This window comes from Sprattus sprattus (genome assembly GCF_963457725.1).
Source record: "Sprattus sprattus genome assembly, chromosome: 10".
Taxonomy (NCBI): domain Eukaryota; kingdom Metazoa; phylum Chordata; class Actinopteri; order Clupeiformes; family Clupeidae; genus Sprattus; species Sprattus sprattus.
Window position 1 is genome coordinate 28,770,323 of NC_137908.1, and position 24,210 is coordinate 28,794,532.

At 44.1% G+C, this 24,210-nt stretch overlaps 1 protein-coding gene across 3 annotated transcripts in view; it reads left to right on the forward strand.

The window, feature by feature from the left end:
• Window positions 1–668: 668 nt before the first annotated feature.
• Window positions 669–24,210, forward strand: part of fgd5a (FYVE, RhoGEF and PH domain containing 5a) — a 41,428-nt gene continuing 17,886 nt past the window's right edge. For all 3 annotated transcript variants that reach the window (XM_080845829.1, XM_080845831.1, XM_080845830.1), the window contains exons 1-7: window positions 669–888; window positions 2,116–4,951; window positions 15,329–15,446; window positions 16,404–16,462; window positions 16,874–16,904; window positions 20,837–20,988; window positions 21,772–21,928. In XM_080845829.1, the coding sequence (XP_080701955.1) occupies window positions 2,190–4,951; window positions 15,329–15,446; window positions 16,404–16,462; window positions 16,874–16,904; window positions 20,837–20,988; window positions 21,772–21,928 (3,279 nt within the window). In that variant the 5' untranslated portion in view covers window positions 669–888; window positions 2,116–2,189. The remainder of the gene's footprint in view (window positions 889–2,115; window positions 4,952–15,328; window positions 15,447–16,403; window positions 16,463–16,873; window positions 16,905–20,836; window positions 20,989–21,771; window positions 21,929–24,210) is intronic.

The following is a 24,210-nucleotide window of genomic DNA, read 5'->3' on the forward strand; positions in this document are numbered from 1 at the left end:
AATACACATACTAAGTACATAAAATACATATAAATATATGTTTGCAGTATTGATATTGAGCTATAATCTCATCATTTGATGAATAATAGCAGCAACAGATAGAAACTATTAAGTGGGCCAGTACAAATCTGTTTGTGCAATACCAGGACCAACAAAGAAGCGCATAAAGCTACAGCTCTTGCAAAAAGAAGCCTACAATAAAATGATACTGAGAGAATAGTCGATAAATTCAAGCAAAGTATCTTTCAATGCAACAACGTGTTACAGTAATCTGTAAATCTGTTTTGCCAAACAGTCCACTTTTGTGACAACTTAACTCTTCTGTCACCCAATTTCAAATGACATTATAGCTTCGTGTTTCTTTTAATGGCCGAAAATACTTATTCTAAACGATTCCGTTTAGTCTCCTGCATTGGATGTCACGTCGGTTTTCTTTTAAATTGACGCTTAACTCCAATTTCATTATCTGAATGTTTGCTTTGGTCCATTTTTCCCCATGTGCATTGACGCTTGGTAGGTTTGGCCATTGATCTTCGCCTAGGTGAAGACTCGACCCTTTTCAGGAAGCGCACAGATTTGCCGAGCGTATCCACACATCGAAGCAGGCGCGCGCTGGGCTCACATCTTCAGTTGCAATGCGTGCATTCGGACCGAGACATCGCTACACCATAACACAAGTACGATTCTGCAAAGGATAAGGATTAGGAGATACGTTGTATGTGGTGTTTTTCTCACTTTTGAACTGATTTAAAGATGAATGTGGAATAACCAACGAAGAGTTTGGATTTACTGCGTTTCTTGAGGAAAATATCAACAGTGGAAATATTTTTGGTTGCTATGGTGGATGATCTCCTAAAATGAATACAGGTAGTTGACAATCAAGTGCGAGTAAGTTGATACTATTGAAGTACGATGTTAGTTTGAGTTATTTCTTCAAAGTGACCTATCACAAATTATTTTCAAAATGTTTGTGCGCCCGTGTCTGTGTAGGCTATCTGTCTGTGAATATGTGTGTGTGAGAGAGCGTTGCTCTGAAACTATATTACTAAGAGGTATAGCCTACTTCACCCTGTTTTTAAATAATGTTATATGACATGTCTTTATTTAATGAAATATAACTATTTGGGGTGGGAACGTGTGTTTCTCTTGTGAATTCGGATTTTCACGCCGCAAAATTAATTAGAAAATGAAAAGGTACAATTTGAAACGCAATACATTGCTAATGAGAGATGTAGCCCATGTTGTGGGTTCTGTCACGCAGATGTTGTCGTCGATTAAGTGACTTTCCACCTTGATACCCATGATGGAATCTATGGAGTTTAGAAAAGGGTCACTCAGGGTTTTCTTCTGTGAGGCTACAATGATCTATTATCTATCCTGAATCCTCCTCCAAGATCGAATACAGTCTGTCCTATTAGGTCTACCAACTAATTTTATGTAAATAACATTTTCATTGCTTAATCTATGCCCTGGAGTTTTGTGACAGTCTGAAAAGACAGCAGGAAAAAAGAGAGAGAGAGAGAGAGAAAGAGATTCTTAAAAGGGGTTCTCTCATATGTGATTCATGGGAAGAATGAAAGGAGGAAGCGCATTTGTATTGTGAAGATTGTGCTCCACTAAGGGTTCATGGAGGAGCCAGGCTCTTCGTTAATGTCCTTTCTCGCTGCACTTCCTGTGTACAGTCCTTCCACAGCAGTCTGCAGGAGTAGTTCATTAGTTGTGTAGAGAAAAAAAAAACAATGTCTTTGCAGGAAGAGACAGACAGACATAGAGAGAGAGAGAGAGAGACAGAAAAAGAGAGAGAGACCCAAGTGCACAGAGAGTTTAAAAGACGTTTAGCGTCACTAAATAACAGGAAAAGACAAGGGGCGTATTTTGTTAAGCGAAGGTGTGTTTCTCTAAAGTGCCTTTAAATACATGAACCTTGCTTGGACAGTTTTGAGATGAATTGTTTTGCTATATCAATAGATTTGTGGTAATGTATCAGTTCCAACCAGCCAACAGTGGACCAATGTTAAACTTTATGTTGTGGATGTCATGACAACAAGTTATATGTGGTGTTACTCCTTATTCTCTTCGGAAAAATTGACATGTTTACTTTTTTGTTGTTCTCAGGTTATCAAAAGCAGCTTCAGGCTTCTCAACCAAAGATTCGAAGTCGTCTTACAATAAAGGTGCATTCGACACTCATGTCAAGGTCTTGTCCCTCATCACGAGGTCCTAAGCCTCCTGTTGCTCCCAAGCCAAGACTGCCCTTGGTTGTGGAGGGTGAAAGCAGCTTGAGCATCTTGGTTAATGGAGACTCAGCTCTTTCAGAGAGCGAGACAGAGCAGGAAAGTGATCCAGAGGCTATATGGAATGAAACAGATGATAGTGCCATTGTTGTCTCAAACGAGCTTCATGAGCGTGCAGACACAAATGACCATCCAGGGGAGGAGCTGACACTCAGCAACGATGGCTGTGACTCCAGTGAACTTGTGGAGGACCTGGACAGGAATGGGGTAGATGAGGAAGCGGAGGACTGTGCAAAGGAGGATGAGGCGGAGAGGGAGGAGGCTGCCAGTGAAACAGCCGACACCCTCTCTCTCAGTTCAGCTCAAGATGCCGAGGCACTACCTGACTGTGGAGATTCTGCTGCTGCTGCTGCTGCCTATGTTGAGGATGACAAAAACAATGATGAAACTTGTGATGATGAGGACACCACAGAGGCCCCTGTCGATAGTCTGCTATGCGAGATATACTCCGAAATACAGGGAGATGCAGAGGCGGGGGAGGGAGGTGGCGTCCTGCAGAGCCCCAGCAATGATAGTGACAACCCTGAAGAGCAGACAGAGAGGCCTGGTTGTGAGATGGAAGAGCCAGATGGCTCTGATGGCACCTCCTGCCTCAGCAAACCCATCACTGAGCATGACAGCCAGCTGTGCGAGTGGGACCGCAGCCCAAATCACCGCAGAGGATGTTTACACTCTGAGCTGCCTCAGAACGGGGCCAGCGAGGAGGATGCCGGGTTTTCATCACAGGCCACCAACTCCATTGAGCCCCCTATAGGTGAGGAGTATCCTTACGATGTGATTGGTCCGCTGGGAGAGAACAGCGAGTGGCAGCCGGAGCGTGCCACTAAAGACCGCTCTGGATGCTACCGGTTCTCAGATGAGACAGATGAGGATGATTTTGAGCCTTATGCTGTTATAGAGATGGTGCCTGCAGACGTGGAGGCAACTGTTGATCCAGAGTTGGTGGACAGAGAGAATGAATCTGATAGTGAGATTGTGCCAGACTCCACAAGAGAGCAAGAGACAGGCAACTCAAATGAAGAGCCTTACTATGTTTCAACAGATGACGTAGCTGAGGCAGAGAAAGCCCAGCTAGATGCAGAGCAGGAACTGGCCCAAAGTAACGCAGACAAAAACACAGAAATAGTTGACGACTATGCAGATATAGATATAGACTGTCAGGACGGAGATGACTTTCTGAATTTAGAGTGTGTGTCGTCATCGGATTACGTTGAGATAGGCGATGACGACGATAGTGACACAGAGCGGAGGAGCAAAGGAGGCAAGAGCATAAAGGAGCGCAACGCCAAACGCAACAGCTGTCAGCGCAATAGCTGCCAGCCTCGTGTCAGACTCTGTAACATCACAGTGCCAGCAGGACTGGAATCGAACCGAACACCTGAGCTGACCAACAGGGTGGTGTTTGCTCACACCACCGAGGCATTTGAGGAGGACATAGAGGACCTGGACTGCCACATTGTGCCTTTTTTGGAGGACAGCGACACAGACAGCGACGAGCACATTTATGAGGAAGCAGGGCTGGATTCTGAAGGTGAAAACTTTATGTCCCTGGACAGGAAGAGCATTGTGACACGCTCACGCTCTCTTTCTGGGAAAGTGCCTGGCTATGTCCCTGAGACTGTTCCTGAGGAAACCAGCAGTGAATACCAGACCCATGAGTACTACTCAGTGGCCCTTGACCAAAATGGAGATCCACTCAAGCTCCACTCTGAGGTAAATCGTCTGATCCCGTCTCTGAAGCCCAGGCGTTTTCTCTTGAGTCCACGATCATATTCTATGGAAGGGCGAGAGCTCCCACTGATAGCTCACCTTGAGGGGGATAGCTCTCCCCGGGAGGAAAGACTGAGAAGGAAAGATGACACCCTCTCTTTGCCATGTGTCATCGCCTCATCAGGAAGTTTCTCTCAGAGAAGCTACCATTCTTCCAGTGGCGTGTCCACCCCAACATCTATGGTCGACATCCCGCCACCTTTTGAGTTGGCGTACATCACAAAGAGGCCTGTCACCAAAAGCTCACCATCTCTCTTCATCCCGCACGAATCCTCTGACAGGCCCACAAAGAAAAAGTCTTCTTTCAAACGTTTCCTGGCACTGAAGTTCAGGAGGAAAACAGACAGCAAGCCCCATGGAGATGGCAGCGTGCGCTCCTCACGTTCCTCCTCGGAGTCCAGCCACCATGGGCCTGGCCGGCTTCTGGAGCTGGACCGCAGGAGCACCAGCAGCTCCCCTCAGCTGCAGTCTCGTGTGGTGACCCAGCAGCGGATGCCCGAGCTGCCTGCAACCTTTCTGCTTTACAAGGACAGGCAGAAGAGAAAAGGAGCCCCCAAGACCTTTGGCGACAGGCGCATCTCCAGGGTGGAGTCCTTCGAGGATCGCTCCCGTCCACCGTTCATGCCTTTGCCCCTCACCAAGCCCCGCTCCATCTCCTTCCCCAGCGCAGACATGTCGGACTACGAGAACATTCCAGCCATGAGTTCTGACTATGAGAACATCCAGATACCCACTGGAAGACCTACACGTGCGGTGACCATCACAGAGTTCTTCGATGACCGCAACCGGATGGCCATGCCTTCAAATGAGAACGATGGCTATGTGGACATGAACATCTTTGCTGGAATTGAGAACAAGCCCCAGACATCAGATCAGGAGACTGAAAGGTATGGTTGACCTTTATTATGTACTTCCTGGGTGGTAGCCGAATGTTATTTCTTATTTAGTAACATTGTCACATTTAAACAAAGTATTGCATCGATTGGTTCTGTGCTAATGGTTCAGCTGGTAGACAGAGGAACTAATAAACAGCAATATCTTCAATCTACTTATATAACCTTCTCAGCCATTCAGGCACATGGTGTACTGTACACCAATGGAATCACCTCTCTTTGGAGCAGTGGGACCACATTCAGTTAAGGAACGGGCCAGATAACTTTAGAAGCTGGGGATTGTGGTGTGTTTTGTGCACACCAAATGTAATTAGCCAAAATATGTCGTAAATCTGTTTATATACAAAATTAGTTTCTGTGTGTGCCTGGGTGTTCTTTCGGCATTCTTCACCTCAAAGGACACACGTTTTTATCAGACTTTTTAAGGTCCATTTTGCTTGTCCGTACTCGAATGTGATTACCCCCCAAGCCAGACCAACCTGCCAGACCAACCAGACCAACTAGCCAGCTTTACAAGCTGGAGATTGTGCTGTGTTTTGTGCACAGCTTGCGGCTTTGAGGATCATTGAGTTTGGGTAGAATTGATTATGCTTGTGGGAAGACTTAACTCATTCTCTGGTTTTTCATGTAGTTCACAGTATATGTAATATTCCTCCTTACCTCACTATTCAGTTTGGGACAAAAACAGCAGGAAAGAGGATTAAAAAGTGAGAGTGATTTTTCTTCTTTATTGCAACCCTCTGATAGTGTAACACTGTGTCATGGATGGGGGGAAGCAGAAACAAAGGTGGAGATTGAAAGAGGGAGAGAGCGCTAGAGGGAGGAGGAGCGTCGATGTAAGGAAGCACCCTGATGCTGAAGTTTTAGACTGATGTTATTAAAGGCAGTTCTCCTGAGTCTTTGGCCCTGGGGAGAGAGAGAATTACGGCTCTGTGAGCATATGGGGAAATAGTGACCCTCCTTTGACCATTACTAAGCCCAGTGAAACCCCTTCAGTCATAATTAGATATATCTGTCGAATGGCCTCCTATGTAGCCACCGATGCTGACCCACTCAAGTGGCCCCTTGGTAATTTTGTTAATGAGTTTTCAGGAGCACACCTGGGAAATTTCCACCGCCCCCTCTGTGTTGTCCCTTTTTATTGTCAGTTACTACATGTGTTCATACCGACCACTTATCAGAAATCCCCTATTTATTAACTCTCCTATAGTTGAGAGAGTCGTGAGTATTAGTCTGTATTGCTCTATATGAACCATGGCAAATATCATCATACAATAGCAAAGTGTGTGCTATGCAGAGTCCACAGAGGGAGAGAGAGAAAAAAATTCCTTCTGTCACTCCCGTTTTAGACTCCATTGCTCTGTGGTGGCCGTTTCACAGCAATCCATTGTAGTGAGAGAGGCGCATGAATGCAGCTCCTGTATCTGGATCAAGAGCCTCTGCTCACTGGTGGTGGTGGTGGTGGCACACGCCTGAATGTCTTCCATTACGCAGACAATGATCTCCGGGCCCAGGCCTCCTTTTTCTCCTGGTGACATTATTGATTCTCTTCATTGTGAGGCTGCAATCTCGCAGCTCTGCATGTTCTCACTGCTCTAAAAAGGCCTATCTGTCTGCAGCGTTTGCCACTCGTTCTCCCTGGAGATTCCTCTGTTACTGTTGCTGCTGATGCTGTTTTGTCTAGTGTTGTTTTTTTTGCGTAAGCTCTTAGTGAAGAGTTGACATTGCCTCCGTCCTCAGGGGCTTGCCGCTGACAGCGCCGTGATTGATTGACTGTGCATTAAACAGTGGTGTTTTTTTTTTGTCTTTGTCCGTCTTCCTCGCTGTTTTTCATTTCAGCCAATTAAAGAGGACTTGGGTAGTTGTGTGTGGGTCTGCCCAAAGGACAGTTTGCAGAATAATGCTTAGGCAAAGCAATTAGCCAAAATGTGTCATAAATCTTTTCATATACAAAATTAGTTTGTGTGTGTGTGTGTGTGTGTGTGTGTGTGTGTGTGTGTGTGTGTGTGTGTGCGTGTGTTTTCTGCATCCTTTTCCTCAGAGGACGCAAGTTTCATCAGACTTTTTAAAGCTGTTCTCAAACTTGGTACGTTTTGCTGGTCTGAACTCGAGCGTGATTAGATTTTTTGATTGCAAACAATGGTACGTGTCATGTCATCAACACATAACCAATGTACAGCTTTTATTTATCAATGACGCCAAGCAACATCACAAAGTAAGACCGATCTTTTTGCCCATTTGGACTTTTCCGTCTGCCATAGATGATGTGAGCTGCACTAAGCTGCTATGGAGGCTTTTGCTGTGACAGGCAGCAATAGGGGATGGACTTGCAGCTTGGCTTGCGGAGTATAGGCCTCCATACCCTCAAGCATGAACTGCCACACAACGTTAGCTGTCCTCAAGTCACTATTTTGCCAACCGCACTGGAGTTCAGGTGAACCGTACCCCAGACCCCAGACCCTTGGTGGAAAACAGCTTTCACAACAAAACAAAACAAACCAAACGAATGGCTCACGTAGACCCTGGTCTGTACCAAAAGCTTGAGTGTGAAAGTACCCTAAAGCACAGATCAGGGGATTAAACAGTAATAGACCATCACTTATTTTAGCAATTAATGTGTGGAAACAACAGTCTGAATAAAAGTCAAGGTCCATTAGAGGGCTGCATTAGTCATTACAGCATTGGGGAAGTCCAATAAAAACTACTGCAGTGAAAGCACTTTCATGTTTTGTAATACCAGCCTAGCTCAGGGTCCAAAGACAAAGATCCATGCAGTGTGTTGGACGACTATTGGCTCTGTGGCTGTGGTTTCTAATGTCCATTTATTTCCACATAGATAGTTAATTTACCCACTAGCATCAACAATACCACTAACGTACTGAATGATACATTTGTTTTTAATTTGCTTCAATAAGTGGATATCAGCCTTCTGCAAAATGATTCATTGCCTAATGATTATACACTACTCATAATTAAAATTAAACAGTGCAGGTCAATAAAATGGTCACTCAGCTGTAGAGCGTATAGTATATATAAAGTATATAGCGACACTCCCTTTAATCTTAAACATAGCATCAAAATTCTTCTTTCATGAATTGTTTTTTCATTCTGATCATTGTATCCTGGTCACCATCTGTGCTAAACGCTAAAGGGAATAGTTTGATGCCTGTCTGACTGCTACCGCACCTGGTTCTGTCCTGTGTGAAACTGCTGACTCAGTCTGATTCCTGCTCAGTGGCTCGTGGAGCTGGAGGTGCTCAGTCTGTGCCGCCTTATAGTTCTGGAAGGAGCGCTCCTATTCTCCGGTACACTGTGTTTCATGGGCGTAGGCCGGTGCGCTACAGCCAGGGCCTAGGGTGGGCCCGATGGCAGGCATGCTGAGGTCATTGCCAGGTCATCCCGGGGGAGGAAGTGTCCTGCCTCTCAGCTTCCACCTTGCTGTTTACAGGAAATGCGGGACAAGGGCGGGGGGACAGGGTCACTGTGGTGGGGGTGGAGACGAGGCCGATCTGAAGTTCCCAGACTCCCCTGCGACCAGAACAACAAGGCGAGGTGTGGCATTGTTAGGAAGACGACCAAACACCAGAGAATGTTGTTGTTTTCAGTGCTCCCAGATTAGTGAGGCTTTTTGTTGTCTTAACCGGTGTGTCGTTATTTGTCAGTCTGTGCTCCGCCATCTTATCAGTTAACATTTCCTCAGTAATTAGTCATCATGCTTTTCTTCTTCTTTTTTTATTCCAGTAAACTTTAACTGCACTTTAACAGCATCATGGATATACACTTTCCATTTTTGTGTACCACCCTTCGAACACACAAACACACACAGACCGTTAAATGCATCTGTCAATGAAACTAGCGTAAAGCCAACAAGCTTTCTCTCTCTCTCTCTCTATGCCATCCGATTTCTTATTTCCTGTGAGGATGGCAAATTTTGTCAGTTAATGAAGTCATCTCAGCACCGGTTATTGCCGGCAGTAGTGCTACTAGCAGGATGGAAATAATCTTCAGTAGCTCCCAATGTACACTTTTTTACACTCTGCTTATAAAACAATTGATTTTCATAACATGAATGGCTCCAACCCATCAGGTGGCAAGATCATATACGTGTGCTATAGAAAGTCATTGTGTGCACATAGTAATTTCCCAGAGTACATTTGGCTCGGGGGTGTTGTAAATGTAAGACACAGTGGTCATGAAAGCAGCGATTTCCCCCTGTAATTGCCTTGCCTTAATGATAATATTAAAAGCGCTCGAGTATTGTTCAGATTGCCAACTTTGGCTGATGGAGAAATTATGTAGGATGAGTGTTTCGTGCCAATTGAAATCCAGGGGCATATGTGTAGTTCTATCAAAGAATTATCCAACAAGAAAATTTGCAGTTTGGCTTTATGGAAATCACTACAGGAAAAAAAAAATATATCTTCAGCAGCAACTGATTTAGCCTTTGAGGGTTGGCTGGTTTTTAAGGTAATAACTCAACATGATAAATAATAAATGCCATGTATTGCAGGTATATAGCAGAACAGCATTAGATTTATGTTTTTCATTGCTGTAATTTATGTATCTCTGTGTGATGCAAAGCATTGCATTTTCTTTATGGACATATTTAATATTTATTGATTTGGTTCTTTCTTTGCCTGTTAGCTGTACTGCACTTTGTCCTTAACATTATCACCACATTAAGACATCCACCCACCTAGAGAACTACCACATCATGAGTATCTGAACTGGCCATAAAGGGAACAGGACTGTCAGGGGAGTATGGATGTACTGATATGGTCCATGTACCCATTTCCTTGGAGTTCTGATGATATATTATGAGTATTGCAGTAGGGCTGGGCGATAAAACGATAAAAAGAATTATCGCGATAATGACTTCCCTCGATAAAGCTATTGTAACATTAATTCATTTTCAATAATATCAATAATGTCGATAGAGAATAATTAGGAACAGCAGTCCATTTAGTTTCTGTGATGCAGCAGGAAGTTGCGGAGAAATTCAGGGTGGCCACGTGGCATTAAAAAGTCTTAAATCGCGGCGTTGTCTATGGTTAGGTCAGAATGTAGACTGTGCAGCTAAAGCGTCTACAAGCAAGTGACTAGATAGCCTACTAGCTGGCTAGCTCTCTAGTCCTGTCAGCACTATTTCCACACGCTACACCACGCCCGCTAGCAATGTATTAATTTTTAACTTACAACGAACCAACAGTTTAGGGAAATTAAACGGTGGTCACTTAAACATATTTATCACAGTGTGAGATAACTGGTTTTACATCTACGTTACGTTCTAATATGTGACCGTTAGCACACCATTCATTCAACTCCATTGGTAGCTAACGTTACCACTTATTAGCCAGCTGTGCTGTAATCTACTGTTGCTCTGATTTTGGGAGGTGATCTACCTGTTGCTTTGATCGCTAACTTGCCACTGTAACTCAATCCCTGGAATGCTTTGAGTAGTAAAACACGAATGTCCTATGTTTCCATTGTGCACTTTATTCGCAAATGTTATTTTCTTGCTGTCGTTCAAATGATCGGAACTTCTTGCGTTAGGGCTGAATCTTAGCCTGACGATGTCATACTCATAATTCTAGTCAGAATATGAGTCTGAGACCGAACTCTTGGGCTGTGATTATGGGGCGTGTTTCAACGAATCAGGAAAGAAAATTCCTCTTCGCTGAATTGGATACCTAGAACCAATCAGAGCAACGTAGTATTACCATCTGACAGATTAAACTTTTACCTGATCCCGTAGGAAGGACGGCAAAAACATCTTTTCAATCGACAAATGCCTTGATCGCGTTTCTCTGTTCCTCTTTCAAAATGAATGCGCTGTCAATATCTGCTGAGATATGCCTGCTCACGTTACTTAATTAGCACTCAAGGCTAGAAGCTACCATTAGTTTCAATGATTTTTTTGGCCAACGCGTTAGCATAACCGATCAATAATGGTCTAGAGTGCTTTAGTTAGGACCTAAAATCCTCGGCAACACTCGTTTTGCGTATACACAACTAACCGAGTCAATGTAGACATAAAAAAGTCGTGTAGATAGCTTAAATCATATAAAATATGTCCCACTAAGCTCCCGAGACGGCGCCATCTTTGTTCGATGTATATTCCGGTATATTCTATCTATATCTGTCCATCAACGTATAAAGCCCGCCCTTACAATTTGATTGGTTTAGATTGCTTTCTCAACCTTTTTGAAACGTTAAATCTCTCCCAACTAGCTCGATTCCAGACTGAATCTCCCAGACCAAAAATTTTGTGGGCGGAGTTCAGGCTGGTATCCAGGCTAGCTGAATCTCGTAGCCTAGACTTGTATTGAGGGGATAACCCCACCCCCCGGATTGCTCCACAGCCAGGGCTGGCTCCTCTTAATTGGTTTATCATCGTATTTTCGCATTACACACATTTAGCTGATGTTCTTAAACTCAACCGGACAAACCGGTTATTATCAGACATCAGTTTGTTTACTTGGAAAGATTACTGTATATTTCCACTTTTGATTTGTTTTGAAGTTGAGAAATGTTGGGAGTTTACAATAAAAAAGAAACATTGAAACCTTTGGTTTGCACAGGCGTTCTTGTCTGAAGCAGATGAAACAGACTTAATTAATATCGTCTTATATCGTTATCGAATGAAAATATAAATATCTATCGTGATCATTTTTTACCCATATCGCCCAGCCCTATATTGCAGCACATACATTGCTCTCAAATTGAAACCTTCTCATAAATGCTGAGTTGAACTCTGTTGGAAGTTTATTTCGTGTGGTCCCCAAAAGTTGCATAAAATCATGCAGAATGTTTGGCCAGCCTTACATGTGTCCTTAATGCCCATTGGCATGTCTCCTTATTGCCCATTGGCATGTGTCCTTAATGCCATTGGCATGTGTCCTTAATGCCCATTGGCATGTCTCCTTATTGCCCATTGGCATGTGTCCTTAATGCCATTGGCATGTCTCCTTAATGCCCATTGGCATGTCTCCTTAATGCCCATTGGCATGTGTCCTTAATGCCCATTGGCATGTTGTCCTTAATGCCATTGGCATGTTGTCCTTAATGTGTAATCAACCAACTGTACTGTGTAGGTGAAACTGGGGTTGTTACATTAGTTTAATTAAATCAGTCTCATAAAATGTAATAATCATTACATTTAGTATTTAATATTTTATAATTAAATTACTAAAATAATGGAAAGCTCTAGTTGTACCACTATGCTACAGTCTAAGTATGGTATCACAATACTATCATACTACAATATCATTACAAAGACTATAACACTACATGGAACAACCAGAGAAGTGAAGGCAATTGGAGTACTTGGTTGGCTGAAAATGGCTTTCAGTGGAATATTGGAACAACAACAGAGAAGACAATTGTTTAAGTCTAAATAAACAATTTATTAAAGGTAACAGACAGTAATTAATGGCTAATACTTATCACATAAACAACTGAGTATAACAATGAAACAAGGCACAAAGTGGAGTTGGGATTACAGAGGAGGGGGCATGAGAGCCTTGTCGTCCGTGTGTGTGTGTGTGTGTGTGTGTGTGTGCGTGCGTGCGCAGGTATGCGCGGTTACGCGCTAAGTGGAGAGAGGGGAAGTGAGAGGGGAGCTATGTGCAAGCACACAGGTGATAAAGGCTGTGAGCGTGAAGTGAAGAGTGCGCAAGCCCTAAATTTAGGAGATAAGGCTGCGGGTCCGAGACCTGAACTCGTTTGTTTCTTAGGCGCTCCCTACTTGGGGGCAGGGGCACAGAGTAAACAATGCCTGAACAAAGAGATTCTTGTCTTAAGGACTAAATCCAAGCTGCCTTAATTCAAAACAAGATATTCAACAGCACCTAACTCGCGATGTGGACGTGAGTTAGCAAAAGTAAAAACAAATGCAAGATATAGCACGGTTACAGACCGTGCACTGTGAATTACAAAGTAAGCATTTAAATCATAAATTAAATAAAACAACCATACTTTCACACATATATTAACACACATATAAGACTAATCTCTGCCCAGATGTCAGCCTTACTGTGAAGAATGCTCTTGCTTAGCATTCAACTGTTTTTTTGGGATTCCTCGTGAACAACGCGCAAGTATGTTCTCGGAATGTCCGTCTGTCCTTCTTTCTGCGCCTCGTCAGGCGAACTCGCGGAGGCCTTGTTGGAGGTCCGATGGTTTAGAAGGATGTTCAGTTCTGTTCTGACGACGTGAAGAACGAATAAGGGAAGCCGGTCGCCTTATCCTACTCAGAACACTGCTGGGCTCCAGTAATATACTACTGGTATAACTTGGTTGCAACTAGACGTGTCAAAGTATTTTCTTAACTTCGGCCAAAAGTTCAATACGATGTCGTGGGTTGTCCTTTGTTCTGCAGAGAGGGTATCTCTTAATTGAATGATGTTCACGTGTGTGAAACCACCGCCTGAGAGACAGATTTTTGGGTTTGTCTCTGTTTTAAGGGGCAAAATGCGTCACCCTTTTTATGACTTTGATGTGACCAATGCGAGGTCAATGAAATGTAGATAAGCTAGCTGTGTCTAACTACGGTGCCTTAAAAAAAAGAAATGCCATTTTCAAATACAGAGTATAGGTCTATGATGGCACCAACACCTTTGATGAAGAGGTTTAGCCAGAAAGCCTCTAAGCCATCCTGAATTTACTGTTTATGGGTAAACACCTCAAAAATACGGTAGGACAAACCTCTTTGTCAAGCACTTTCAATAATAGGCCTGAATCTGGCTTCTAATCAGCTGTGCTGACTGAGTGATGTGAAAAACAGTGTTGGCCACACAGAACACGGATGTCAGTCGACCCACTTCTTGACAGAAATGCAATCCAGAGATGCATTCATTTGTAAAGCTCCAGACCTGCTGTGCCTCAAATAAGGACGGGTTAGCCTTTTGTCATACCAGTATGATTTTTCAGGTTCTCATTTATCGCCTTACACTGGAGCAAAGTGTTTGACACCTTAAACATGTTTTACACCTTCCTGTCTGCATTACAGGCCATACTGTGAAGAAACATGCTTGGTTTCACGGAACGTGTGAAAGTAGACAGCCTATTATCGAATGTGCCTCCCTCTGCTTTTATAGTTGCCTTTTACTGGATGGAAATGAGCACCATCTGATTCAGACTTCCTCAGGCTCCTATGCGTTTCTATAATGGTGAACCAATAACATTGTCCTATTGACTGTGGAGTCCAGCTGTGTCCCTTTTTCATCATAGTGTTTGTACTAATTCTCTAGAAATTCAAGACAAAACAAGCTTGCTTCGCCTCTTCCCACTATTATGTTCATACAGTGTGGGTATTTGCAAGTGTGTGTTAAGGAGACATGGAGAGAGAGAGAGAGATAGAGAGTGTGTGTGTGTGTGTGTGTGTGTGTGTGAGAGAGAGAGAGAGAGAGAGTGTGTGTGTGTGTGTGTGTGTGTGTGTGAGAGAGAGAGAGTGTGTGTATGTGTGTGTGTGTGTGTCTGTGTGTCTGTGTGTGTGTGTATGTGTGTGTGTGTGTGTGTGTGTGTGTGTGTGTGTGTGTGTGTGTGTGTGTGTGAGAGAGAGAGAGAGAGAGAGAGAGAATGTGTGTGTGTGTGTGTGTGTGTGTGTGAGAGAGAGAGAGGGTGTGTGTGTGTGTATGTGTGTGTGAGAGAGAGAGAGTTGAGAGGGAGAGAGAGTGTGTGTGTGTGTATGTGTGTGTATGTGTATGTGTGTGTGCACACACAGTCACTTAGCTCTGTGTCTTGGCCCTGCGGGGCAGAGACTCTGGTGATGGTGAAACATCTCTCCACAGGCAAACCCTCTCATCTTCACTCTTAATGTCTCTGCAATCTGGCCCCAGCCATGCGTGTTACTACTCCATGCACACTGGCGGGTGGGGGGCACACTCAAGGGCATGTTGGGAAAGTTTTCGGTTAAAGCACATCTATGTACGTGAGTCTGTCTGTATGACTCATACAATGAACAAGAGTCAAATCTGGACTGAAACTGAAAAGTTTTCCTTATTCTCTGTTCCAGGCCATATAGCCTTTTGTATGATAAAGCTGCAGTTCTGTGAGTTGAGATCAGTTCAGGCCATTGTTTTTGTGTTGTGTTGTGGTTGGTTGTGTCTGTTATGCTGTGTTGTTTTGTGTCATGGTGTGTTATGCTCTTTTATGCTGTATGATGTGTTTTGTTGTGTTGTATTGTGTTGTATCGTGTCGTTTTGTGTGGTGTTGTGTTGTGTTGTCTTGTATAATGTCATTTTGTGACGGGTTGTGTTGTACAGCCTTGCTAGTAAGTTTCCTGTGGGGGAATCCATCCAGGTAGATAAGTGAGAAAATAGACTTAGCCATCCCTGACATCTTTTCTCTATCCGCCTCTCTCTTGTATAGTGCCTACACAGAGCCGTTCCCTGTGTGTCCGGCATCCACCAGCCTGTCTGCTGAAGAAGACCATGGGCGCACCTCCGAAGAGGAAGAGGGCTGTGGAGATCATGGCTATGACAGACAGGTCAGGACTGTTCAAAACACACTGAGACCTTTTCTAGACCTTCTCCGATAAGTAACCTCTGCCATATGTTCAAAACAGACATGCTTAGCTCTACTCACTTCAAGTGTCCCTCTCTGAATGGTCATTTAAGAACAACCCTGAGATGGACCCCACCACATGCCTTTGCAAGGGCACTCCCAGTCAGCCACAGCATATGTGACTCATATGCCTTTATTTTTCATCATCTCTCTCTCTCTTCTACTTCTTCTACATCCCCCTCTTTTTCCTCTGCTTCCTTCATTACCATTTTCTCATTCTATGAATCATACTCTGTTAATGTTGTTCTTCTTCCTCTTCTTCTTCTCTCTGCTCTTCTTATTATTCTTTCTTTTCTTTTTGACCTTTACTGAAGAGAAAGGAAAACAACAAGTGCTTCCAGGTCCCCTGATGGTAATCCCCATGTCAGCAAGGCATCACTAGCTCAAACTCTGAACCCCAATATGCCATTTATGATCCATTTAAAAAAGTTTGAGAATTTAAAATGGGGACACAGCAATATCCAAGGGATCGAAGCAAATGGCTGCAATCCACCAAATATATACATCCTGCTAGTGATTAGCGTGCGAATCAATGGCCGCTTTGTTGTCGCCCATGAAAAACCCCAGAACCGCTCATACATAATGCATCAGAATTTTAAACTGTGTATTTGCAAAAAGCTTTCACGTTGATGTTCTGCTTTAATGAAATGATCACTCTTGTTTTGACAGCAAAGTCTGAAATAGGGAAAGAGAGAGAGAGAGAGAGAGAGAGAGAGAGAGAGAGAGAGAGAGAGAGAAAGCGAGAGGAGAGAAAAAAAACATCTCTTCTCCTGGAAAGCCGTGACTATTCGATGTGTGGCGCGGGGCTCATTGTTGAAAGCGAAACCCCTTTAAACGTGGTGTCTGTTCATCTCCTGCTGCTTCTCTCCCTGTCACTCAGATTGATGGGCGATCCCGAGCCTTCTACGTGGCCAAGGAGCTGGTGGACTCCGAGAGGGAGTAAGTGTCTGCTTTAACGTATTCTGGACCCAGCCTCTTCAGCACGCCTTGTCTTCATCACTGTCTGCGCTAATTCACACAATAGCATCCACCGCAACACTAACTGACAGCCAATTACATCGACATTGCACAAAAGATATTGGATTTTGGAAGCGTTTCACTGAGCAGTATTTTCATACATAGTGGTTTAAAATTCCCAAATAAATCCATTCTTTGCCTGTAAACTATTTAAACACCAGGTAATAAGGTAAAGTGATCGTTGTCTTCTGTAATATGAAATCGTCTTATCCTGAAATACTTTTACAGGAACTTTTAGACACTCTATATGGCATCAACCTGGGCTTTTGTTCCATTACACTGTGTGTGAACTTGAGCCTTATCAGTATATTTTATGTTTTTTTTTCTTCACAGACATGTAAAAGCTCTGAAGCACATTGAGGAGGTAAGACTTTCAAACTGAATTTCTTTTTTCCCAGTATACTGTATGATGTTGGTGTTTCACTCCAAATGGTATGGAAATGATGTTTAAAAAAGTAGTTATCTGTTGATAGATGGTCATCTACGAGGAGATGGTGAGGGGGAGGTTGTTGCTCCCACTCTTTTCAGAAGAGAATGAGAAAGAAATTAGTCTACTCCACCCCTCCCCCAAAACCTTAAGTTTAAGCACAGGTTTATCAGTGTTGTTGCAGTTAGGCAGACTTCCTCGATGTGACAACATCAGTTTGCAGGAGGTCTGTGACAGAGTGTGACGCAGAACACACGCACCATGCCTTTGTACCAGGCATCCTCTCAGTGTGTCTGCTAGAAGGTGAGTACGTCAGGAGGCCAGCTCTGTGATGTTAACGTGCCTCAGAGAAAGAGTTCAGCCGTTATTATTTAACACCTAACTTTCCCCACACATGAACATGTGGATGACATAGTGCAAGGACATTGTTTGAAGAACAATCCTCTCCGCTCCTCTCCATGCAATTCAGGTTAATGTGTCTCACGTCAGTATATCATCCAACATCCCTTTAGCTCCTATATGGTCTAATTCTGTTTGCATACTGAATCCCCAGTGTCCCAGTTATGTTTGAAATATTAAAAATCACCTGGGGATCTACACTGCAAATAAGAGACACCCTGAAATGAAAATATGTAAAAGCATGCAATGACTACATGTCCCCACAGGGCTGTGTATAGCATGTGTTTGTTATGAGGCTGTATTTGCCAGAGAGCATTAATACTTTAGACATGTCACAGCGGTATTGTTTTTCAATTTGTTTTCATTAGCTCTGTGTTCCAGAGTGTGGAAGCTAGCAGAGAGCCCGGGGGGGGGGGGGGGGGGGGGGGGAGTGACTGATCTGATGGGTGATGGACGCACACGGGAAGAATCATGTCACCTTAGCTGTCAGAGAGTGACCTTCACATAGAACTTCTTTACACATCGTTCCTTAATCTCAGAATTTGCACAATAATTTGAGCAGTGTAAAGTTGAAGGGAAATTATGCAATCATTTGCAAGGAGGGGAATGCCCTTCAGCAAGGTGCTTGGCCTCAGATGACTTTTAGTTTGTACACCGTGGCATAATTGGCTCATTTGAATATGAAAAAAGCTGTGGTCAATGGAATTTGTGCACGTTTTAACACTAAATAATGCTAATGTTATACAAGGCTCGACTTGTGTGGAGAGAATTTATTATCCCATAGACTATAGCTGTTCACATTTCTTTATATAGAACCTAGGTGGACTATCCAGCGCGCCATAACTGTAGGATAGCAAGTGAATTACTGCAGTCATTTGTAGAATGCATGGTCATGTCAAATTGCAGCATGAAAAAAAAAAAAATCTGCAATGAAAAGGCAAATTAGTTGCTTTTATAATATTAATATGGTATACATATTTATATGGTACCGCTCAATTAGATGTAGTGTGTTAAGAAATGGATGCCATGAATCAGAGCCTGTGTTCAGCTGGGCAGAACAGTCCTGATTATCATCTCATGATGATGTCATTAAATAAATGATCTACCCTCCCCTCAGCTTGTCAGACGTGGCTGTCGGGGAGCCATTCTCAGGCTGATATTAATCACGCCCAAACAACACAAGTTGGTACGGCACTCAGTCTTAGAGATACAGGATGCTGTACGAGCAGCACACACCCCTTTAAGGAGAGCCCCTTTATCTGATAATGGCAGAAACACACTGTAGCAGAAGTGATTGCCTTCTCAGCATTCCTGTGCTGAACTCTCGCTCTTTCTCCCTCTCTCTATGCCTCTCATTCTGTCTCTCTTTCCTCTCTCTCTCTGTCTCTCTCTCTCTCTCTCTCTTTTTCTCGTCGCGTGCGCAGTGAGGAAAGCAGACCACCGGCAGAGCGGTTCAGGAGAAAACACACAGCCTATTGTTCCATTGTTTGATACGGAATAACAAAAATACAAAGAATTTCCAGACCCTGTCCCCAAATGGGAAGTGAAGTTATGCTTTTTGTTGTTGTCCAGCAGGACTCTCGCAGAGCCGTACATGCAATCATCTGACCAGTTTTTCCCCCTCTTCCCTAGAAATGATTTAGAGATTTATCAAGATCCTGCACTTTAGCGGGAACAGGATCAGCAACACAGATCATCACAAATCTCAATTTGAAGTCACCATTTTGTCACAGAACAAAAAGTCATGTTTCTGCACAATGCAAACACATAGCTTTTAATGAATACATCTTTTATCAAGCTGCCCACGCCGGCTACTTCCTTCTTTATCCCTCTCCTCGGCTCTGCCCGTCAATGGGTCCCAGTGCAGTTTACTTCCACCTCTTTGCTGAGACCTAAAGACTGACTGATGGTGTGATTAGGATTATCCTCATAGGGGGAAATATGTTGTTGGCCATCTAGGCCACAGTTTCACACAGATCCTCCTTTAATTGTTTCATAGCAGTAAAATGGAGACAACAGACAACCATCTTGTCCCAATGGGAGCTGCGCCGGGCACATAAAGTAGCTGGGATGATACACAGTAGCAGTGACAGATTATGACTCAGTTGAAATCGATGACGATTGATTAATGTGAGATCCCAGGGTGGGCTGTCACCGGATTGTCTGGCAGTGTGTATATCAGGATTTGTTTTTATGTCAGCCAGCTCCGAAAAGTGAAATTGATCAGGTTCAAGCACACTGTCCTCTCAGACACATCAAGGCTTTGGGTTATTTATGGTGTCTTCAGACATCTTTATCCACAGAGATATCTGAGGCCATTTTTGCACCTCAAACTAATTCATAAAGTTGACTTCTTTTATCTTCTGTCTTTTTACTCCAAAACATTTGAAGCAGACAAAACCATTTTTACACCTGAAGATGAAAGTAAATATACTGGGCATCGTACAAAGGCTATTTACTGTGTTAGTAATACACTCATATTCCTCTCTTTACACCCTCTTATGTCCCACATGACCAGTGGTTGTTCTTGGCATCAATGACTCACTGTTAGAAACTGACAGGTTAAAGGTGTGGTCCTTGATTCTAATGCCATTCATTTCAGCATATAATTCAGCTAATGGCTCCTCACGGTCCTCTTGCTGTCACCTTCAGCCTTTGTGCTCAAAAGAACTCTAGTATTTGTACACAGTCCTGGCTCTGTAAATGGGAAACAGATATCGATCAGACAGAGCCATTAACAATCCCAGCCAATCAACAGAGAGCTTCGGGAGCACGGAATGGAGTATGGATATAATATTATTGGCTATTGAGCTCAAAGACCAATAGACGCGGACTTTGCCATTAATACAAGAAACTGATATCTGGTGCCAGCATGAACACCGCACCCTTTAGCATCTCTATCTCACACAGCTGGCACTGCTGTCTCCACCTGTGTGACCCAGCAACATTTCCTAATGAGGACTAGCCTGGTGGTGCTCAGTGGGGGTTGGGAAGAAGAGAAATGAACAGTGCAGTATGAGTCTGGGAGGTCAGGAGAGGTGTTGATTCAGTGGGGCTGACACTCTATGAATTGGAGAGGCTGGGAGAGGGGATCAACTGAAGCTAAGGCTGGCCACTCTGCAACAGGAAAAGGCCCAGAAGAGGTTTGTGGGGATGCAGTTATTGTAAGGCTGACATACAGTAGTGCAGAGAGCTCAGGACAGGGGTTTGCTATTGCAGTAAGGGTGAGACTGGCTCTCTCAGGGTGGGTAAAGTCTCGAGAGGTGTGTGTGTGTGGTAATATACTGAAAACTCAGTCAGGGGAGGTTTGTGCTGATGCAGTGACTCTAAAGATGGTACAAGGGTGGAAGAGCAGGGTACAGTACGTTTGAAAATGGCATGGAGGGGGTCAGGAGAGGGTCAGGAGAGGTGAGTGGTGATGCAGTGATGCTGAGGCTGCAGGCTGTGCCTGTCTGTCTTCTCCTCTGCAGGACTTCAGGGAAGCTGTGGCGGCAGCAGTGGGGGAGGACGGGGAGCCTGCTCTGGATGAGGACGCGCTGGGGGAGATGCTGGGCCCCCTCCCAGACATCTTCCAGCTACACTGCAGCATCCTCGCCGAGCTGGAGAAACGCATCTGCCAGTGGTGAGGGCTGCTGTCGTAACCCCGCTCTTCCAATCAATAAACCATTAAGCAATAAAGTGTAAACGCCGTGAACAAAGGTACAGCTGGTTTAGTGGCATACAAGTGGTTTCTTGCACATACACATTTTTATCATCTCATATATCACACTGTCACATCATATAATGAGTCTCTAGCAATAAACATATGATGTGAGATATGAGATAGGCATGTAACAGAAAATGCTTTGCATTTAATGCTGTTTAGTAGCTATTGCTTTTGTATGGTTCCACAAGGGTAATTTAAACATACTGCTGACAGATGGAAACTCACAGAGACACTTTTTATCACCTTAATTAAATTAGATATACAAGTTAACGGAGTGAGACCATCCTAATATTGACAGGATGAATACCAGTGTGCTACTGCGTCTGTACACAACAGTTTCATCACACTTTATGCAATCAGAGGCTGTAGATCTTAGTGCAGCTATATAGAAAAGCCTCCGCTAAATACTTTACTTATTGAGCAAAAAATTGCACCTCTCAGAAATAACTATACACATGTTCTGATTTGCCACAGTATATAGACATCTGCACAGTGCAAGCAAGCCTATCTTGAACTATGCATCACTGGCATGTATACACATCTGACCATTTCAGACATCTTTAGGCCTAAGAGTCAGGCTCCGTCGCTGGTTCTGTTTCTTTGGGTATTGGAGTAAGCCTTCTGGAGTCAGGCCCAGTTGCTGGTTCTGTTTCTTTGAGCACTGCAGCTCTGACTAGTCTGTGTCTGTGTCTGTGACAGGGAGGAGAGCCAGCAGGTGGTGGACGTCATCCTGACACGGCGTGCCGAGTTCACCGTGTTCACCGGTTACATCTCAGACTACGACCAACGCATGGCCCTCCTGGAGGAGAGCTGCACCCAGCACCCAGCCTTCTCTGGCATCGTCACACAGTACCAGGTGAGGAGCAGCAGTGGCATTGCATTCTTTGAGAAGGGAAGCCCTTTTCCATCCAAGTAGCTTTTCAAGCTGGTGGAAATTCTATGTTCCTCATTAAGTCTCACTAAATGCTACTTTGTTTACACAGTGATTATGGGCACTGCCTGAATACAGTGACAAATGCATATTCATTTGATTTGGTCTAGCGTAATTCCTAGATTATAGAGCAATTGTATTGTAAAAGTGTTACTCCAAATGGTGTATGTTTTTTTAAGAGATGTTGTTTCCGTGCACAATGATTGCGATGATGATTGTGGAGGCGGTGGTGCCGTGAATGATCCCCTGATTCATTCCTGAGCACATGGCAGATGCAGAGGTGACTCGGAATAAGGAGAAAACAATAGAGATGCGGTTATGGATTTCCCATAGCCACTCAGGCCTCCAAGTCCCTGCAGAGATGAATCAATGGCTGTTGATCTGGCTGGCTGAGGTCACCTATATGTGAGGACATCCTCCTATGCGCTCATCTGATAATGAAGTCAGCTGTCTGGGTGGCTTGAATGCTTTCCACTGGTCTGGCGGGCTCTGTGATATAATACATTGTTTGAAATCTCTGACCTTTTCTGTTGTCAGTTAATAGAAATCCACCTGCCCTTTGTTTTTTGTTTACCGCTCATTAGGTCACAGCAGCCCAAAATGGGGGCAAGGGCCACCAACTGTTTCAGTAATCCATGCATATTTATGAGTGAACCATCCCAAAACTCTTTTTTTTTTTTACAGTTTTTTAATCTGATGGCGATTGGTTGCCACACTGACTTGCGTGTTTCCGCCGCGATAAGATTCTCAACCCGACAAGGGGCCAACTGTCTCAGATCATAAATATTCATTAACATCTGGCTCTCCGCATTGCTTCAGTGTAGCCCTGGCTATGGGTGAGCTTCACTGAGGAACTCTGGGAATGAATGGTGAAAGCCTAGTGTGTGGAAACAGCTGATTTGGCCTCGGTAACCCCCCCTACACACACACACACAGACACACAGACACACACACACACACACACACACACACACACACACACACACACACACACACACACACACACACACACACACACACACACACATGCATCCCCACCCGTTTCTACCCAGACTGTGATGCTGTCACATCCCCTATTAGGTTACTAGCACTGGCTCTGCTCATATGTCTGTTTCTATCAGCCAAAAACTCGCCTGCACACACCACTTTTTCCAGGAGTGTTTTGCCATGTCGGAGTAAGTCTTGGCTATGGATCTTGGCTCAGCAGTATCAGCCAAGATGGCCTGCTTGTCTGCCATTTGACACTGAAGACTATCTTTTGGGGGATCCAATGAATACATTCCACATTCCAGAGATTCCTTAGGACACATCTGCTTGTTTTTTGGCCTGCAGCTGCCTTTATTGTATGAGTAAGATGAAATGATGTGCAGGACCTATACAGATATACAGACACATATACAGAAAATAAGCTGTATATGATGTTATTGTGTAAAAGGCCCAGTAGTCGAGGACTTTGGATGAACCATTCTGTGACGGCGCTATCTCAGCTGCAGCCCAGGCTTACCTGAGATATACTTGAACTCATATCTCATCAAAAATGTGATATTCATTCATTATTCATTCTTGAACATGCACGCACACACCTTCCTCCTCTCCCATAGACTTACACACACACACAGACTCCTTCCCTTACACACACACACACACACACACTCTCTCTCCCTCACACACACACACACACACATCCACACACACATCCATACATCCACATCCACACATATGAGGTTCAGGCCGGGTTGATTTATGTAGTGGACTGTGGGAAGATCCATGGGGTGAGTGGGATGTGACCCTTACAGTAATGAAAGGGATGGAGACGTCAGCGGGAGCAGAGGAGAGCAAAGGTCAGAACTGCATAAGTGATCAGGCAGCCATTCCCCCCTCAGCCCCACGTTACACTTAACCCCACGCATCAATCACCCTCCAGCCTCTCGCTCACACCCCTCCCCACTGGAATCAGCAGCCTCGAAGGTCCCCTCTTATAAGTCCCTCTTCCTCTGATTCCAATGGAGTTCTCTAAAGAGGAAACGGAGCTGAGGCAGCAGCATCCCCTCATCTGATCCAGAGACTCTGATAAGAGCATGTCACTACAGAACATTGGAACTCAGCTCAACAACCTTTTTGAAATACAGTTACAACCTTCCCACGTCTCAACCAACCCACCAACTCAATTAAATGACTCTGTATAACAACATTATACATCGTATTAT